Here is a 19,341-nt window from a genome sequence, read left to right on the forward strand (position 1 = left end):
TTTTTAGTTATGGGTAGGAAAAGTACTAAATAGTACTAAATTTGGTACAATTTAGATTTCAATGATGGGATACATTTGGAATCGTGAAATTCGGAATTAAAATTGTTGTTGGAGTGTTGATAATGGTAGGTTTGGAAATTCGTACTTTGGATACGAATAGTACTAAATGGTACCAAATTTGGATTTGAGTTATCGGATGTATCTGGAATTCTGAAATTCGGAATTAAGCTTATTGTTTGAACATAGCACTGAGGTAGTTTTGAAAATTTGTACTTATGTGTACGAAAAGTACTAAATGGTACCAAATCTGGTACAATTTGGATTTTGGTGATCTGATGTAGCTGCCATCCCCAATTTTGAATTTAAAATACCTGTTGAATTGTAGGATTGATAAAATTTTGGAAATTTTTAGTTATGGGTAGGAAAAGTACTAAATAGTACTAAATTTGGTACAATTTGGATGTGAGCGAACGGATAGAGTTGGAATCAAGAAATTTGGAATTAAGATTATTGTTGGAGTGTAGGATTGAGATATAGAAGTAGTTTTTGAAATTCGTACTTATGAGTGCGAAAAGTACTAAATTTGGTACAATTTGGATTTGAGCAAACGGCAAGAGCTGGAATCTTGAAGTTTGGAATTAAGATTACTGTTGGGGTGTAGGATTGATGAAGTTTTGGAAATTCGTACTTATATGTACGAAAAGTACTAAACGGTACTAAATTTGGTACAACTTGGATTTGAGCGAACGGGTAGAGCTGGAATCAAGAAATTTGGAGTTAATATTACTGTTGGAGTGTAGGATTGAGATATGCTACATCTTGGATTTGAGCGAACGGTTAGAGCTGGAATCTTGAATTTTGGAGTTAATATTACTGTTGGGGTTAGTTTTGGAAATGCGTACTTAGTTTTAGAAATGCGTACTTATGCTTACAAAAAGTACTACATTTTGTACAATTAGGATTTAGGTGAAATTATAGCGCTCGAATCCTGAAATGTGGAATTAGGTACACTTAGGGGTACGAAATGGTTCCATGTATGGTACAAATTTGTATTGGATGAACGGATAGATCTGGATTCGTGAGATTTGGAATTAAGATTATTGTTATCATTTGCTTATAACGTCCGATTTAAGAAATATGTGCCATAGATATACGTAAAAAGTTGTAAATGGCACAGGATTTGGTACAATTTGTTATTGTGTAATGGGAATTTTGAAATAATAGGAGGAGGTTCGTATGTATATATTTACATGTAAAGTACTAAATAGTTCTATAATTGGGGGAACAGATAGAGCTAGAAATGAGGATGGCGGTTGTTGGGTTAGGCTGTATTTGCGCTGAGAACCTCAATTAAAATATCTCAAAAAATGTGGTGTAGGCGTGACAAAAATCGAACTAAAGTGGTACGTATTAGTACACAAAATGTTTCCACCATTCTATATTATATATTGTTCATTTGTTTTATATATTTAACGCATACGAAGTAGCGGGCACTTTGCTAGTATTATATATTAAATAAATTCCTCTCGCAATTGCCAATCTATTCCATTTTACATATATTTACATTTGGTTTATTTTTTCGCGGTTTTAAATACATTAAAATATGCCTTACAATATATATTTTTTTAGTTCTTCTTCGAAATTCTCACTTTGACTTCAATTTAAACCGCGATATTGACGCTATTTTGAAAAATATCATTCATATTAATACATTTTGACATGTTCTTTTTTCAATGCCAACTAAAAAATTATTATTATTAAAAGTTGCAAAATCGACTTTTTGCCTCAAAAACTGGGCAAATTACCTATAGTGCATTGCACCAATTTTTTCCATTTTCTAACCCGTACTTCAAAAATGTTTCGTCTCAAAAAATCCATCATTCCACTAGACACAACACTTTTAACCAAAAGCTTTTAATAGCTTTTTGGCAAATTATGGCATTTGTTTTTGTTTGGGTTTTGTTTTGATCTCTTCATTCGCTGCTATTTTGCAAGCTTTTTCCACGCTAGCCGGCATTTTTATGACGCCAAACAAATCTAGAGATGTGATGTAAACAAAACGCGAAAAGCACTGCGACTGCGTTGGATCTGTCAAAGAAAACCAGCACATAGGAAAGCAATCGATAAAACAGATGAGTGAGATATAAATTAAGTGCAAGCGGAGAGACAGGCCATTGTTTTTTAAAATCAAAAAAAGTAATAAAAAAGTAAATACAAAATCCAAAATCTTGAGAAAAAGTAGTGTCACGATTTCCAAGCAATACGGTTTTCTTATTGGAATTACTAGCAGTTATCTACCTTTATTAGCCAGACAAAACGCGTCACAACATTGATTTCTTCCTTTTTGCCATAGTCGTCTTTCGTCGTCGCGTTTTTAACTGCAGGCAGTTTCCACAAAAAATAAGTGAAAAGTAATTTTTATATTCCTAGGAAAAAAGCCTTAACGTGTGTCAATTACGCAATTAAAAATTCGTGTGTGCCATCCTACGTCGTTGTGTGACTTCGAAGTGTCTTCTATCAACTTCCATCAGTCCCGGTGGACTTTAAAAGTCTTTAAAACTGTATTCTACGTGTGTTAGAAATTCGCTTCCTTGGCGACATTTAAAATATCCTAACTGGAGGACAATTGGAGGAGTAACAACAACATTTACAAAGGTATTAGTCATAGTGAGTGGTCGTTCTCATGACGTCTCGTTGCCATTAACTATCATCATCCCCCCTATTCCCACCTAACACGCGCTCCCTTTGAAGAACAACATAACATTGCCATTTGATTCCCACACAAAACCTCCTACGCAAATTCGTTCCTAGTTTTACCTCCCCACACCAAATACCCCCCACCAGCAGCCATCATTCTTTTGCTTACTTTGTCTTTTGATATTTGTTGTCAGATGTTTTGATTTGTTTTCCTTTTTTTTCTATGTTTTTGTGTTAATATTTTTCTTGTATTTGGTAGCGCAAAGTTTTAAGGCCCCCACTCATTTATCAGTCTGTGCCGTCAGTCCGATGAACCCTTTCTGTATGTGTGACTGACAAGTGTGTAGCACGAACCATCAGTCAAGTCTAAAAATCTTGAATTTCTCCTCCAAAAATGAATGAATTCTACGTTTTTTTGTGTTCCAACACCATCATTATTTTCTGTTTTTCAAAATTATTTATTGACAATTTGAAAATAAACACAATTCACCCAGACTGATGGGGGTTCATTTTGAAATCAAAACTATTTTGATTTTCATCAGTCTTGGAAAACTCACACATACATTCTCAAAATTTCAAAAATTTACACATACTACCATAAATGCTGGCAGTCAGACTGACTAATGAGTGGGGCCCTTTAAAGTCCGGCACAACATAGCTCGTAATGTTATAAAGGTTCAATGAACAAAAAGGACAAGGAGTAAAAAATATATAGATTCTATGTTGATTAAGAGGTTGTTTACACTACCCTTCAATGTCATATGGGCTGACATTTTATGACATTGATAGCTAGTGTAAAATACCTCTAACTATGGAATCATATACATACATATGTAAATGCTTTATGGGTATATTCGCGGCTATTCAATGGGACGAAGTGTGAAGGGTTGAATTTTTTCTCAGGTATAAATTCTCAAGGAGTATCGGAGGTAATATGAGCATCCTAGTAAAGCATATAATGTTTACTTTGTAGATACTGTTTGGGAAGTCTATAATTTACCGAGATATGTGTCCTGAGGGTTTGGGAAATGTTTTCTTATTATCATCATATCCTAACCTGGGAAATATGGATATTAATTTAAAGACTTCCCCATAGCTTCATATTATATCTTGTCGTGATCAGGGATGTGACGTAGAGGGTGAAAGATACAAAGGAACGGTCCTGACCAGGATTTATCTTGGTCCCTCTTTCATCTCAAGTGGACAGTGACCGCTCCGTGGTGTCACCTGGGGAGCTACCTTTAACACCCGTTAAAGGTAGTGAGCTAACATGCGCCGCGGGTTCGCCCATAAGAACGTTAAAAACTTGGATTTGGGCGTCGTGTAAGTATCCCTCCCCTAGGAAAAACAGCTTACTATGAAAAAAACGAAAGCAAAGAAAAATAATTTCCTCTAAAGTTGAAGAACCCCAAAAACTTTTTAAGGACCATGATCTGCGAATCTGAACCTGGAATGTTCATGCTCTTTATAAAGAAGGTGCAGTCTATGCATTGGCTGGCAGATGTACTTGAAAAGTGCAAGGCCAACATTACTGCCATACAGGGAATACGATGGATTGGAAAAGGCGTCACAACAACATCTAAAGGTGACCCACTGTATTATAGCTGCCATGACAAAAAAACAAGCATGAGTTTGGTTGCGGATTTGTAGTTGGTCGGAGATGAAAACATCTGGTCTCCAGCTTCACCCTACACAGTGAAACATCATCAGAAAGGGAGAAAAAGAAACATCTCTTCAGCAGGAAAAATATAGAAATGGAAAGGCGGGAATTTGAAAAAATCGAGATGTACAGGAGACAGAATGAAGTCCGAAAATTCTACCAAAGAGTGAAACATCAAACTGATGGCTTTGGTACAGGTACAGGCACATCCTCCTCTAGAGACCAGCATGGTAATTTACAGAGAGTGTGCTCAGGATATGGAAACAACATAACATTTTTGGTCTTGAAAGTCGGAAATGTTTTGTTATTATGTATCATATCCTAACCTGGAAATATGGATATCAATTTAAAGACTTCCCCATAACTTTATATTATATTTTGTCGTGATCAGGAAGGCGAGAGGTACCTGTGAAAAAAGTTCATGTCTGCCTATATCGGCGAAAAGAATATTATATAGGTCTCTGGTAAAATTATAAAGTGGCATCTACATCTAATAAGGAAGTAAGATTATCGACCTCATATATGCCAAGTAGTCTGTGCGTTTAGCAAGAAAAGTTAATTGCAATGTAGCAGAGGCCATCACCTCAACAATTATGTGTTGTTTGTGATCATATACTTTTTTCACCATGGGAGCGGCAATAGATCCCGGGATTCCGGGTCCGAGCCGGCATAGAGAAGAATCCCGGGCCATAGATATGTTTCGTATTTCAACTTCGTCGAGAAGTAATGTGGGATGGGTGTACTTAGGAGGTTACACAGGTATTAGTCGCCTTCAGAATTACTGCGATAGAAGTTATGTTGTTGCTTGATGCGCCAAAGCATCTCCCAGCGTGTCTCCAACTTAGTCGCCGGGAAATGAGGTACCCCCAGTATCCTTAACAACAAACGCAGCACCTAAAACCTAACGTTCTTGTTCAGCGCCCTGGAAATGCATTCCTGAAATTCGATAGCAGACGTCTCCGCAACAAAGTCAGCGAAGTAGTAAACATCATGGTCCCCACGATGTAGGAAACAATTTTTTAAATTCCACGACTATTGCTGTCCATGATTTTTTTTTTAGAAAATTTCACGCCTATTGCTGTCCATGATTTGTTTAGAAAATTCCATGCCTAAGACTTTCCATGAACAATTTTTTAAAAATTCCATGCTATGAGAAAATATTTTTTTTAAAAATGACTTCGGCGTGTTATGATAAAATATTTTTTAATAAACTCCAAGCTATTAAAAAATGTTTTTTTTTTAAGAATTCTACGCCATTGACTTTCTATGGCTTCAGAGAGCTGCCCATTCCCTCAGATGCTCGGGTAGCTGAGACATTTTTCTGGGACATCATCTGTAGCTGTAGCCGCTCGCTACCTACTTGTTGTTCGAATACCCGAAATCTCCCAGCAGTGATGAGCTTCGTCGTACGAAACCTTAAGACCCAAGAGTTAGAGAAATTACTCTTGGAAGTCTACAGGCTAGTAAGCGAGCATAACCGGAAAAAGTGGAAAAAATAACGACTGTTACTTTTAACGGCAGCGTGGCAGTGACAAATTCGAAGAGGTGCCCGTGTTATTTTAACTGGCAATTCATAGAGCATCCCAGAGTGTAGGACGAAGAGTAGTAGCATGCTACGCCGGATAAGAGCCCTCTCAGCCGAGGAGGTATCACCTCAATTTATGATGAGCGATGTTGCAGATGTCTTCTGAAACGCGAAATCATTGAAAACGTTGGGCCAACACGACATCACAATGGTATTGCTTAAGCAACTGGATAAATCGAATATTTGGCAAGTGTCCTCAATCTATCTTTAGTCACCCACCAGAAGCCTGGGGTTCCGCTACTGAAGCTAGGCAAGTGTGTCAGCAGAGGCGGATCGTCCAGCCCGATATCCCTCTTGTCGCTAGCATGTCAGCGTGGATTCCGTAAAATGCACGGCATTACACGTCATATCCACACATATTAGTCGAGGACTGAACCAGAACAGGCTGTTCGACTGAATATTCATGGGGGTTCTTGATCTATCGAAGGCCTTCGATACCGTCAACCATGCAAACCTGATCGAGGACATAGAAAAGACTTCCCTGTAAGCGCCTGTCGTTTATGTAATTGAGAAATAAGAAGTCAAAGACTCGTATGGTGAGAAAAGGACGTTCCCAAGGCGGGGTGACATCTCCGGAATTTTTTAACATCTACATTTCTGAAATTCTACACCCTTTAGATTATTGTACAATCTTGTCGTCGTGTCGTCGACGACTTACATATATTAGTACCTTCTGATTTTCGGTATTTTTAGGATTTTAGCCACATGTTTTGACTGACTTCCACATTTCAGTTTCCTTTAGGTCACAACACATATCCACCAAAAATGTTCAACATAGGTCCGTGTTTGGGTTTAGCCCCCATATAACAGTAACTCCCGATTTCCGTTATAGTGAGGATTTGAGCTAAATTTTGTAACGGAACTAGTTGCAATTTGCCATTTAAAGTTCTTACGGGTCACAACATTTCTTTACAAAAGATTTTAGGTACAGCCCCCATATAACGGCTCCTCCCGATTTTCGATATTTTGATGATTTTTGATCGAACTACCATTAATTTAACGTTTGAGTTTTCCAGTGGTCACAAAATTGTTCCACCGAAAATTGTCAACATGTGTCCATGGTTTGGAATAGCCCCATATAACGGTACATCTTGGTTTTCGGTATTTTGAGGGTTTTTGCTACCTTTTTTACCGATCTACCTTTAGTTTGACTTTTGAGGTTCTCATAGCTCCATGTTTTGCGGAAGTAAAAATACTTCCCGATTTTCGGTATTTTGATGTTTGTAGATACATTTCTTGATCAAACTGGCTGTAATTTAACATTTGAGGTTCCTGGTTGTCACAAAGCTACTCCACCAAAAATTGTAAACATGGGGCCCATGGTTTGGTATAGCCCCATATAACGGAACCTTCCGATTTAAGGTATTTTGAAGGTTTAAGCTATATTTTTTGACTGAACTACCCGTAATTTTACAACTAAGGGGAACCTCAGTCACGAAACTTATTCACCAAAAACTGTCAACATAGGTCCATATTTTGGTATAGCCCCATATAACGGCACATCCTGATTTTCGGTATTTTGAAGTTTTTAGCTAAATTGTTTGAATGAACTACCTTTAATTTGACGTTTGAGGTCCCCAGTCACAAAGCCACTCAACTTAAATTGTGAACATGGGTCCATGTTTTGACGTAGCCTTCACATCACACCTCCCGGTTTTCGGTATTTTGACGTTTTAAGTCACTGTTTCAGACTGAATTAGTTATAATTAGATATTTAGGGCTCCTAGTGACCTAAAAACGTATGTTCCATGGTTTGGGTTCGGCCCCGTATAACTGTACCTAACGATTTTCGGTATTTTGAGGATTTTAGCTAAAATATTTTTTGAGGTTCTCAGTAGTCACGAAAACTCTCCACTAAAAATCGTCAACATAGGTCCATGTTTTTGTATAGACCACATATAACGGTGCCACCCGGCTTTCGGTATTTTGAGGATTTTAGATAAAATTTTAAATGAACTAGCAGTACTTTTGTATTTTATGTTACCAGTGGTCACGAAAGTTCTCCGCCAAAAATCATCAACATAAGTTCATGTTTTGGCATAGCCCCCATATAACTAACTGTATCACCTGATTTTCGGCATTTTGAGGGTTTTAACTAAATGTACCCTCGATTTTTGGTATTTTGAACTAAACCGTAATTTGACATTTGAGATTTCCTGCAGTCATAAAACTTTTCCTCCAAAAATGTTCAACATAGATCCACATTTTCACACATTTTTATACCCTCAGCCTTTAGGCTAAAGAGGGTATTTACACTTTGATACGACCAAAAATGTGCCTCATCGAAATAATGGTTTTAGACCCCAAGTATGTTTGTACGATATCCGTTTCAGACAATTTTGAGTAGATCTAGCAATGTCCGTCCGTCTGTCTGTCTGTCTGTCCGTCTGTCTGTCTAGCTGGCTGGTGCGCACGATAACTCTCGAATGGAACAATCGATTCGGTTCAAATTTTGGGTATCGAAATATTTTGTCCAGATTCGATTTAAGTTCGAAGATGGGCCATATAGGTCCACTCCTTCAGGTACCTTCCCCACAAGTGGTAAAAAATTTTCGCAAAACTTGTGCGCACGATAACTCTTGTAGGGAATAACCGATTTGGTCCATACTTTGTAAATCGTATAACTTCTACCAAACTTAGATGAGGTTCCAATATGGACTCAATCGGTCCACTCCTTCGGGTACCTCCCACACAAAATTTAGAAAAAGTTCAGTTTAGGACCTGGTCTCGAATCGCTTTGATTTTTGTTTACGGAAATTGTATTCGCTGTCCTCTATACGACGCTGTAAGTTTCATTAAGGGCAAGTCCATACTTCCTGAGAAAATAGCCTGAAAGTTACAAAAAACCTTATAACACCGTGTGTAGTGGTTGGAGCGCAAGATAACTCTCGAACGGATCGGCCGATTCGGTCCAAAATTTGGCTTTCGTAATATTTTGTCCAAACTTAGTTCAAGTTCAAAGATGGATTATATCGGTCCACTCCTTCCGGTACCTCCCCACAAAAGTTCGAAAATGTTCGGAAAATTTGTGCGTACGATAACTCTTGAAGGGAGTAACCGATTTGGTCCATACTTTGCACATTATGAAATTTCTACCAGACTTAGATGAGGATCCAATATGGACTCAATCGGTAAACTCCTTCGAGTACCTCCCACACAAAATTTCGGAAAAGTTCAGTTTAGGACCTGCTCTCGAATCGCCTTGGTTTTTGTTGTAACATCTTGTATTCACTCTCCCCTATACGAAGGTACAAGTTTCCTCAGGGGCAAGTCCATACTTCCTGAAAAAATAGCCTGAAAGTTGAGCCTGACACCATGTTTATGGGTGGAAGCGCAAGATAATTCTCGAACGGATATGCCGATTCCGGCCAAAATTTGGCCTTCGTTATATTGTTTCCAAACTTAGTTTAAGTTCGTAGATAAGCCATATCGGTCCACTCCTTCAGGTACCTACCCCGCAAAAGTTCAAAAATATTCGGAAAAATTGTGCGCACTATAACACTTGATGGGAGTGACCGATTTGGTCCATACTTTACACATTCTCATAATATCTACCAGATATAGATCAGGTTCGAATATGGACTATATTTGTCCACTCCATCCCGTACCTCCCACACAAAATTTTGGATAAGTTCACTTTAAGACCTGCTATTGAATCACTTCGATTTTTGTTGAAGCAGTTGTTTCAGGGGCAAGTCCATACGTCTTGAGGTCTATGTCGTTCCATTCCTTTAAGTACCTTTTCCGCAAAATTTTTGAACTTTAATCCATCAAAATTTTTGTCGGTTCATACGACCAAAATGGAAAAAAAAGTATTTCAATCCACACAGGCTGAGGGTATATCTCTGTCGGCAAAGCCGACTGATACTTTTTTACTTGTTTTAGATTAGATTACATAATTTGCTGGGTAGGCACGGTGCCCTTGAACCAAATTTAAATGGAAGGTGCTTACACCTGGGAAGTTTTTGCGTATTCTGAAACTACAATGTTCATAGATAAAATCAAAAAACAAAAAATCGACGGAGCGGTTTTTAATAAATCGCGATTCAAATGGAAATTTAGGGGTTTTTTCGGTTTTCAAGATATTGCTTTGAAACCGCAAGTCATATAGAAATCGAACTAAAGAAAATGTTGTGGCTATGAAAATTCTCTACAAGATTGATCTTTATGAGATATAGAATTTCAAATTGGGAGAATGCATTGCTACCTTATAAAACAATGTCATACATGGTGCGCCTTATCTAACTTTTAGTGAAAACCGCTTACACCTGTGAATTTTTTTGCGTATTTTGAAACAGCAAAGTTCATAAGTGAGAAAAATCCAAGAACAAGAAAAAAATCGATGGAGGGATTTTTAAATAAATCGCGGTCAAAATTCACAATTTTAGGTTCATTATAGGTTTTCGCGGTTTTGCTTGAAATCCACAAGTTCTATCGAAATGGGGCTAAAGAAAATGTTGTAGCTGTGAAAATTCTCTAAAGAAGTGACTGTTATGATTTGTTCTTAGGTTTTACCATTTCTGAGATATATAGGTGCTCAGGTCACAGTTTTAGCTTTTTTGTTAGGCTTTCACGATTTGCTTGAAAATGGTAAATCTTATCGAAATGGGACTAGAGAGAATCTTTTAGCTATGAAAATTCTCTACTAGATTGGCTTTCGTAATTTTTTCCTAGGTAGTTCCATTTTTGAGATATATAAGTTTAAGTTGGAAAATTGCAGTCATGGCATTGTTTTATAAGGAGGCGATATAGGCAATCCATTGTCCTAATTTGAACTTCTATATCTCAATAACGGTAAAAACTACGAAGATATCATGAAAACAATCTTGTAGAGCATTTTCATAGCTACAATATTTTTTTTAGTCTCATTTCAATAGGGATTGCGGTTTCTAAGCAAAATCGTGAAAACTTAAAAAAAACCTTAAAAATGCCAACTTGAATCGCGATTTAGTTAAAAAGCGCTCCGGCGGTTTTTTTGTTTTTTGATTTTTCTCTTCTATGAACATTGTAGTTTCAGAATCAGTAAAAACTTCCCAAGTGTAAGCACCTTCCATTTAAATTTGGTTTCAGGGCACCGTGTAGGTGGTTGCTTTTGGGGTATTCCTGGTCGAACAATTTTTGCACCTAAAATTTTGGAAAGGAAACTAAATATTCCATTTTAGTTAAGAATATTTTATGGTGAAGGATATAAAAATATCGGCCCGCCCGAACTGAATGCTTTTGTACTTGCTTATTTATTCACAATCATTTCAGATGGAACAAAAAAAAAATACAAATCTTCCGTATCGAAGAGTTCTTCTGTGCTTCCTTCATCCTTTGCTAGTCTAACATAGGAGTATATTTCTTATATAAGTTTTTTACAGCTGAAATACAGTCTCTCTAGCCCAGACGTAGAATAAACGATCTGTTAGTGTAGCATATTTTCTTTGAAGGTTTTCCACTTGATCACTAACCATATGTGTAATTAATTGAAGTAAAGCTCAAACTACCCTGGACTTCTGAAACTTTATTTTTACCTTAGATTCACGATGTGGTTATACTCCTCTTCCTTGTCTATTATTTGAACCACCATTTGAAATTGTATTGTTCTGCCGTTTCATTTCATATTTTTTCCCCCTTTTTAGTCAATCAAAAAGTATCGTCATATTTCTTAATAAAGCTTCAAATTGTACAGCATACTTTTAGGCTCTATAATAAGTACACTCTAAAAATTTAAGTATTTTTTCTAATTATCACAATAAGTTCCCTTAAGCCCATATATTGATTTTCAAACACCTTTGTTGTATTAAATAATTAAATAATAATTTTATGTTATTGTTTGTTTTTCTTTTTTTAAACGTTGTGTCATTCACCTACCTTTACCTTTACATTTCATCATCACATAATCTAAACATTTTTAGTTTTTCATTTCTATTTCTATTTCCTATATTCCATCATTCCTGTAAAACCAAAACCATTGGCATGCAACACTCAATACCTAACCATCGTTCATCACACTTGACACGCTGTACGCCAATATTTCAACCAAAAAATTACAAAAACAAAAAATTATTTAAAATTATCCTCAACACAAAATGTTTGGTCAATTTTGTAAATATGCCAAAATTAATCCAATACACCAAATATCCTTCATTCCTCCTAAACTGCTTGTCATGAAGCTAAACTATAATTGTTGTCTTCGTCCATTGTATGCTCCTAATGTACTAAAACGTAAGCTTTTCTTCAGAAGTAAAATCAACAGCAATAAAAAAGCCTCCTGCACCAACGCCACAACCACAACTCTTGTTACACTTCAAGATAAACGCACCGCTAAAGTCATCAACTATTCCAACATCAACACAACAAACTTCATTACAACAACAACAACTTCTACTGTCCACCACTGTGCTATAGAAATCATGTCACAAAAACGTTTCTTTCATGAAGGAAATATTGTAAGTATGAGAATTTATATTTTAATGAAAAAGTGTGGGGGGTTCTTAATGGAGATGTGGTAAAGGAGAGTGAAAGCAGCGAATTTTTTTTCTATTATTTGTCTTATTAATATATTTGTTAATGCGATTTGTGCTAATGTTATTTCTTTCTTTGTGTGTTACTTTTCTAGTTCAACTACTCAATGCAGGAACCGTCATTTGAATGTGTCACACCCACCTCACCCAATGGGTCGGGTGTTTGTGATGTACCGGCAAAGAAATATTATCGCAAAGCAGCTCATAGGTAAGTTTACAAAGAACTTGTTTTTTGTTATTTTATTTAAAAATCTTTATCAGGGTGTATTAGAGGGAGAATTGATCCCAGACCAATGAAGAAGATAATGCCTTCAATTTAGAGTACATATAAAAGGCATTGGGTTCACATTAGCCAGCTCTATATGTAATTAAAGAATTATGTGGCTACACCCAGCTGACGTTGGGTAGATAATAATTAACTTTCTGGGCACTACAATCGCTTCAGCCGGACAAGATATTACTGCTGGTCGAATAGGTGATTGGAAAGCAAATTTAAAGGAAGGAAACTGCCGACGTAATTCATGATGTTGACCATCGTTTATTTTCCGCTTCCATTCTATATTATATCTTACAAATGAAACATGTGTATAAAGATTATGTTACTGCTATAGAAGCCCCAGACGGTCTTCATAAGACGTTTCAAACCTCTTTTTTGTAGAAAGGTTTTCACATAGAAGCCTAAGAAGGTATTTTTTATAGAAGGCCCCGAAGGTCTTCTTATAGAAGCTCCGGAAAGTCTTCATATAGGAGTCTCCGAAGGACTTCATATAGAAGTCTCCGAAGTACTTTTTTGAAGAAGCCTAAGAAGGCCTTCTTTATAAAACCCTGGATGGTATTAACACGTTTGCAGACGTGAATGCTATGGCTTTAATTTTCATAATACGACTGATTTCATAAATATCCATAATAAAATAAATAAAAAATTATAATAATATTAATAGTTAATTAATAAATACAAAAAACTAATTTCGAAAAAAATTGGGTGTCATTTTGCGCCTCTCTGAGTTTTTTGCGTCCGCGAACGTGTAAATAAAGAAGTCTCAGAAGGTATTTTTTATAGAAGCCCCGCAATATTTTTATAGAAGCCCTGGAATGTTTTTTATAGCAGCCCCGCAATGTTTTTTATACAAGCCCTAGGAGGTCTTCATAAGAAGTCTCAACGGTACTTTTTTATAGAAACCCCGGAAGGTTTTCATATAGAAGCCCAAAAAGGTCTTCTTTATAAAAACCCCGAATGATCTTAATATAAAAGCCTTAGAAGGTATTTTTTATAGAAGCTCAAGAAGATCTTCTTGTAAAAGCCACAGAAGGTCTGTTTTATAGAAGCCCAGAGGCCTTCTTATAGAAGTCCCGGAAGGTCTTCCTACAGAAGCTCCAGCAAATATTCTTATAAAAAAGCACCAGAAGGTCGTTTCTATAGAAGTCCAAGAACGTGTTTTTAATAGAACCCCGGAAGGTCTTCATATAGAAGTCTCAGAAGGTTTTTTATGGATCCAAAAAGCACTTCTTATAAAAGCCCCAGAAGGTCTTTTCATGAAAGTCCTGGAAAGTCTTCATAAAGAAGGCTCAGAAGGTCTTCTTATGTAAGTGCCAGAGGTTATTCTTATAGAAGCCTCAGAAGGTCTTCTCCTAATAGAAGTATCAATCTTCTTATAGAAGTCCAGAAGGTCTTCTTATAGAAGCTCCAGCAAATATTTTTATGAAGCCCCAGAAGATCTTATTTAAGTCGCAGAAGGTCCTTTAAAGAAGTCTCAGAAGGTCTTCTTATAAAGTCCCAAAACACATGCAGGGCAGACGGCACTATATCCAACACGTGTATAGTGTCATATGTCTGGTAGGCTCGTTGATCTGAAGGTCTTCCCAAGATTTTCATATAAAAGCCCCAGAAAGTCGTTTTCATAAAGGAAGTCTCAGAAGGTATTTTATAGGAGCGCAAGAAGGTCTTCTTTTAGAAGCAGCAAAAGGTCTTCTCCTTATAGAAGCCCTGGAAGGTCTTCTTATAGAAGCCCCAAAAGGTCATTTTTATAAAAGCCCTAGAAGGTACTTTTATAGAAGCCCCAAAGGCCTTCTTATAGAAGCCCCGGAAGGTCTTCATATAGAAGTCTCAGAAGGCCTGTTTTATAGAAGCCCAAGAAGGTCTTTTTTATAGAAGCCCCAGAAGAAAACCAGAAGGTCTTTTTATAGAAGCCCCGGAAGGTATTCATTTAGAAGTTTCAGAAGGCCATTTGCCTGGTAGGCTCTGAAGGTTCTCATTTGTATCTTTATAATTATGAAGATATCTCCAAATTATGAAGATATCTTCTGATATGCCTGGTTTCCACCAATCTGTCCACTAGACTGTGACGGGGATGTTCATGACAACAACACCCAAGCAGGTGCTGCATCAGCAACATCTTAAATATGGTCCACTGATGCCCTGAAGAGGCATCCTGTTGCAGTCCTCAGTGCGGCATTCAGGCAATTTTGAATATTTTACCACTGTGTATCGCTTAAAATTACATACCACACAGGCGCCGCATAGGGTACTGCAGGCCGTCCTATTGCTTTGTAACAGGTCAACAATGATTCTTAGATCTTGAGTCCGTTCTTGGTGGTTGCATTAACCAGGGGTACTTCCCGCTTGCGTGGAAGGAAGCTCGCGTCGTGGTGCTCCTCAAGTCGCCTGATGGGGTAAGGAGTAATCCTCGCTCTTATCGGGACATAAGCCTTCTCCCAGTGCTTGGAAAATTGCTGGAGAGGATTATGGTGGCAAGGCTTGGGAAGTGCCGCGGCGTGAGTCCTTCACCGCATCAGTTCGGTTTTGTCGAGCGTAGAGGTACGGTGGACGCAGATCAGTCTGAGCGGGTCAAATGCCAAATATGTCTTGGGCATATTTGTTGACTTTAAGGGCGCATTTGACTTCCTTTCGTGGGATAGCGTGTCGGGAGTTTGTTCTCTGGTCGAGCTATTTCAGTGGACGTAGGGATTGTGTCGTGGGAGCCAATGAGACGGTGTGGACAGATGTGGAGCGAGGCTGCCCTCCGGAGTCTATCTGTGGTCCATTTATTTGGAACCTCATGACGGATTCTCTGTTGCGGGAGTTAGCGACCACTTTCATTATCTGTGCGTATGCAGATGATCTCCTCATCATGATCGAAGGTGAGACAAGTGCCGAACTGGAACGTCGTGCTGAGGAGGCCATGCCCATCGTGGGGGTCTGGAGTGACCGAGTGGGTGTTGAGGTGTCTAAGGAGAAGACTGAGCTAATGCTGCTGAAAGGCAGGTTAGCGCACAGTCGACCTCCCCACGTTCGATTTGGTGACCACGGCATACGATATGTCAAGCAAGTCAAGTACCTTGGGATAACGATGGCCGAGAGAATGAACTTCTTGCCGCACTTTACGAAGTTATTCGTACGAAGTTATTCGTGACGCTACGTTCGTACTGGACCGCCCAGACTTCGGCTTTATCATGAGTCTGGGATTCTTACTGACGGGGCATGGCTCTCTAAATGCATTTTTATATGCAAGAAGCCTGTGTGGGATGACTGAAGACTGGCGGTATATACTGACGGAATGCCGGTACTATGATATAGACGCATTGTATTCACCCGGTGTTAAGAGCACGGTGAGGTAGACCGCAAGGTAGGCACTCACATTAAGCACCACGACGTATGTATCTTGCTTCTATTTCTGGTCTTATCGCAAATGCAGGTGGTCTTGGCTTGCGCAGATGACTTAAACATGTGGTCGGAACCTGCACACATTCATTTCAGCCGTCCAGGTGGTGAACAATGTGAGCGGCGGATATTTTCATATTCCTGAGATGAAAGAAGTGCACTAGGTCAGCTATGTAGACATTTAACCTAGCACATAAATCATCGACGTAGAACCCGACGCCAAGATTATACTATCAGCCGCACACATTACGCTCTCTATGCCGTCTGAAGGGTGTGGAATTTCAGAAAGGTAGAGGTTAAACAGTGCCGCAGACATTACACCGCCTTGGGAACTACCTGTTGGACTTTTTATTTCTGAATTCAAACACGGTTGAAGGGAAGTACTCGTATTCTCTATGTCCCCGAACGGCTGGGCATGTTGATGGTAACGAAAGCCTTTGATAAGTTAATAGCCACCGTGACTGTTTTGCTCCACAGACTGTTCGTTTGACGGTCTGTTTTCCCTAATCCATGCTGATGTTGGGTAATTGGGTAACTGCTTCTCATCATGGGGAGTAGTAGCACCTCTTGAGTCGCTACTGGTGACAGGAGGAAGATCGGCATAAACGATTCGCCTTTGCTAGCATACTTGTCTAGCATACAGTCTTCTGGTGCAATATGGGTGACTAACGATAGATTAAGGTCACTTGTCAAATAAAAAACTCTGAGTTTATCCAATTACTTAAACATTACCATACAGACCTCGTATGGGCCCATCGCTTTGGATGATTTCGAGTTTCGGATGACATCTTCAACATCGCTCATCGTAACTCTCGGCTGAGAGGCTCCAATACGACGGAGCACACTCCTCTTCGCCCTCTAACTCTCGTGATGCGTTATAGATTAATAATAATTGTTCCACAAACATTCCAGACGGGAAAAGGGAGACTTCTTTCATATCAATGAGTGCACCCAGATTCATATTAGCTCAATGATATGGAGCCTACTGTTTATCGTCGAGTCCGAACGGCGTGTCTTAAGACACCACTTGTAGAGAAGTTTTACATGGCTGAAATACTCAGGAAATGTCGCCAACATTACTGAGGGGTATTTTGCCACCGTTGAAAATTCGATGTTGCCTAGTCTGGGAATCGATCCCAAGACCTTCTACGTACAAGGCGGGTATGCATACCATTCCACCACGGTTGCCGTTGCAGGTCTATCACTGTCACGTCGTTGAAAGGAGCAACAGTTCTAGCATCCTTCTTTACCGGATTCGTTGTCCACAATTTACATAATCCCATACCAATGTTGCATTGCTTCAGGTGGTTTGGCCACTTTTTCCCACTTTTGTGCTAGCCTGTTTACTCCAAGAGTAAGTTCATTAACACTTGAGTCTTTGGGGTTCGTACGACGAAACTCATCATTGGTCTAATTGCGGGTATTCGACGAGCATATGATGTCCCAGAAAGTTCTCTGAGCTACCCGAGGACCTGCTCTCTAAAGCGGTGATTATTAAATTCTTTGAACACTTGCCAATCAGTTTTTCCATGGTTCAGAAAACGGCGGTCAGAGGTTATGAAGTATGAAGACACATCATTTCTCAGACCAGGTGCCACCATCAGAGCTCCGAATACTCGCTCTAATTCGCTCAAATTCCACTTGCGAGTTAAACTCTTCTTGAATTGATCAATTTGAGGGGGGCAAATTGCATCCTTCCCCCACCCAAACAAAAACTTACCCCAATATCAAAAAAATTTGCCCCACCTCCATTAAAAAAATATTGCCCAAAAAAAAGTTTAAAACATCCCCCCGAATTTTCACTCGCGAGTAAATCGGAGCTCTGGCCACCATGTTGATGTTTGGAGAGCTGTGGCAATCTCCTCTTATCCTCGTAAGAGCGTTTTCGTTCAGCGTGCTAAATTTGGAGCTATAAATTTGCTCATTGCCTAGACCGGAATGCTAGAGCTAATTATGAGTATTGTAATCCCTGGCACCGGAGGGTTATCTCCCCACAAAAGCGAACTAATATCAGGTTATAACGCAGCGCATGATTATTCATCCAGGTGTCAGTCCTACGGTGACAAATTAATTGTCGAAACTAGACCCATTTCCTTGATGGACTATGTCGGTCCAATCCTTCAGGTAACTCCTCCACATAAGATCGGCACTATTGCGCACCAATCCAGTTTAAAGAAACTTCTCGAATTGTGTTGAAATTTTTAAAAACGGGTAGTCGTTGTGATTGTGACTATTTTATCTTTACTAGGTGAAGCCAGTACTCTCTGAGACCTGGACCCAATATTTGGGGCATATATCAATTGTCTTAAATTTTTTTAATTATGTACGTCACCTTTACTATTATACCATGGGTAGCCAATAAACGTCTTGTCATCTGAAGTGTTGCAACATTGGAGCCGGTATAAGTAAATTGTGGTCAACGGTTAAGTCACTCTCGAACCCCGGAAGGAGGGATGATAGGACCCCAGTCACGTTTGGCGCCGTTACGTTGACTGACCCGAAGAGGTGTGCAAGTTACTTCACACATCATCCAAAGCGTTGGGCCGTGACGGAATTTCCATGGTAGTGTTGAAACAGCTGGATGAGCCGGGAGTGGAGTATCTCAGTAAAGTTCTCAACCTGTCGCCAGCCACCCTTATTGTTCCCGAAGTCTGGAAAATGGGCAGGGTGGTCCCGCTACTGAAGCCAGGCCAGCAAAGGTGAATCGTACAGGCAGATTACGCTTTTGTCACCTCCCCAGAATTAGAAATAGCTATCAAATTGCCGATCATCAACATGGATTCCGTAAGCAGCACAGCACGACAACAGCGCTACACGCCATCTCCACACATATTTGCTATTCGTGGACATCGACCAGACAACCCTCCGGCCAAGTCTGAAACGTTGGATAATCAACTATATGCGTGGTCGCCAGTCGTATGTGGAATTCAGGAACAAGAAATTATCTGCAGAACTGTTTAACCTCTACCTTTCCAGACGGCATTGAGATCGTAACGTATGCGGATGATTATACGATCCTGGCGTTAGGTACCTACCCTGATGACATCTGTGAGAGATTGAACTCCTATTTAACTGATCTTACCACCTTTTTCCACGCGAGGAATATGCAGATATCCGCCACTAAATCGACAGCCACTCTATTCACCACATGGACGGCGCAGTATAGAAGAGAGTTGAATATCAGTGTCGATGGTAGCAGAATTCCGACCACAAACTCCCCCAAAATTCTAGG

At 39.1% G+C, this 19,341-nt stretch overlaps 1 protein-coding gene across 5 annotated transcripts in view; it reads left to right on the forward strand.

Annotated features, from left to right (window-relative positions):
- Positions 1-2,047: 2,047 nt before the first annotated feature.
- Nt5b (5' nucleotidase B) overlaps positions 2,048-19,341 on the forward strand; it is a 178,055-nt gene continuing 160,761 nt past the window's right edge. Inside the window, exons 1-3 of one of the 5 annotated variants that reach the window (XM_073977048.1) lie at positions 2,048-2,655; positions 12,169-12,376; positions 12,547-12,659. In XM_073977048.1, coding sequence (XP_073833149.1) covers positions 12,341-12,376; positions 12,547-12,659 — 149 coding nt within the window. In that variant the 5' untranslated portion in view covers positions 2,048-2,655; positions 12,169-12,340. Of the gene's footprint in view, positions 2,668-12,100; positions 12,377-12,546; positions 12,660-19,341 lie in introns of all 5 variants that reach the window. The other 4 variants (XM_073977049.1, XM_073977050.1, XM_073977051.1 and 1 more) reach the window with 4 other exon arrangements.

The sequence above is a fragment of the Musca autumnalis genome, unplaced genomic scaffold (assembly GCF_047663935.1).
Source record: "Musca autumnalis isolate F117 unplaced genomic scaffold, ASM4766393v1 scaffold_3, whole genome shotgun sequence".
Lineage (NCBI taxonomy): Eukaryota > Metazoa > Arthropoda > Insecta > Diptera > Muscidae > Musca > Musca autumnalis.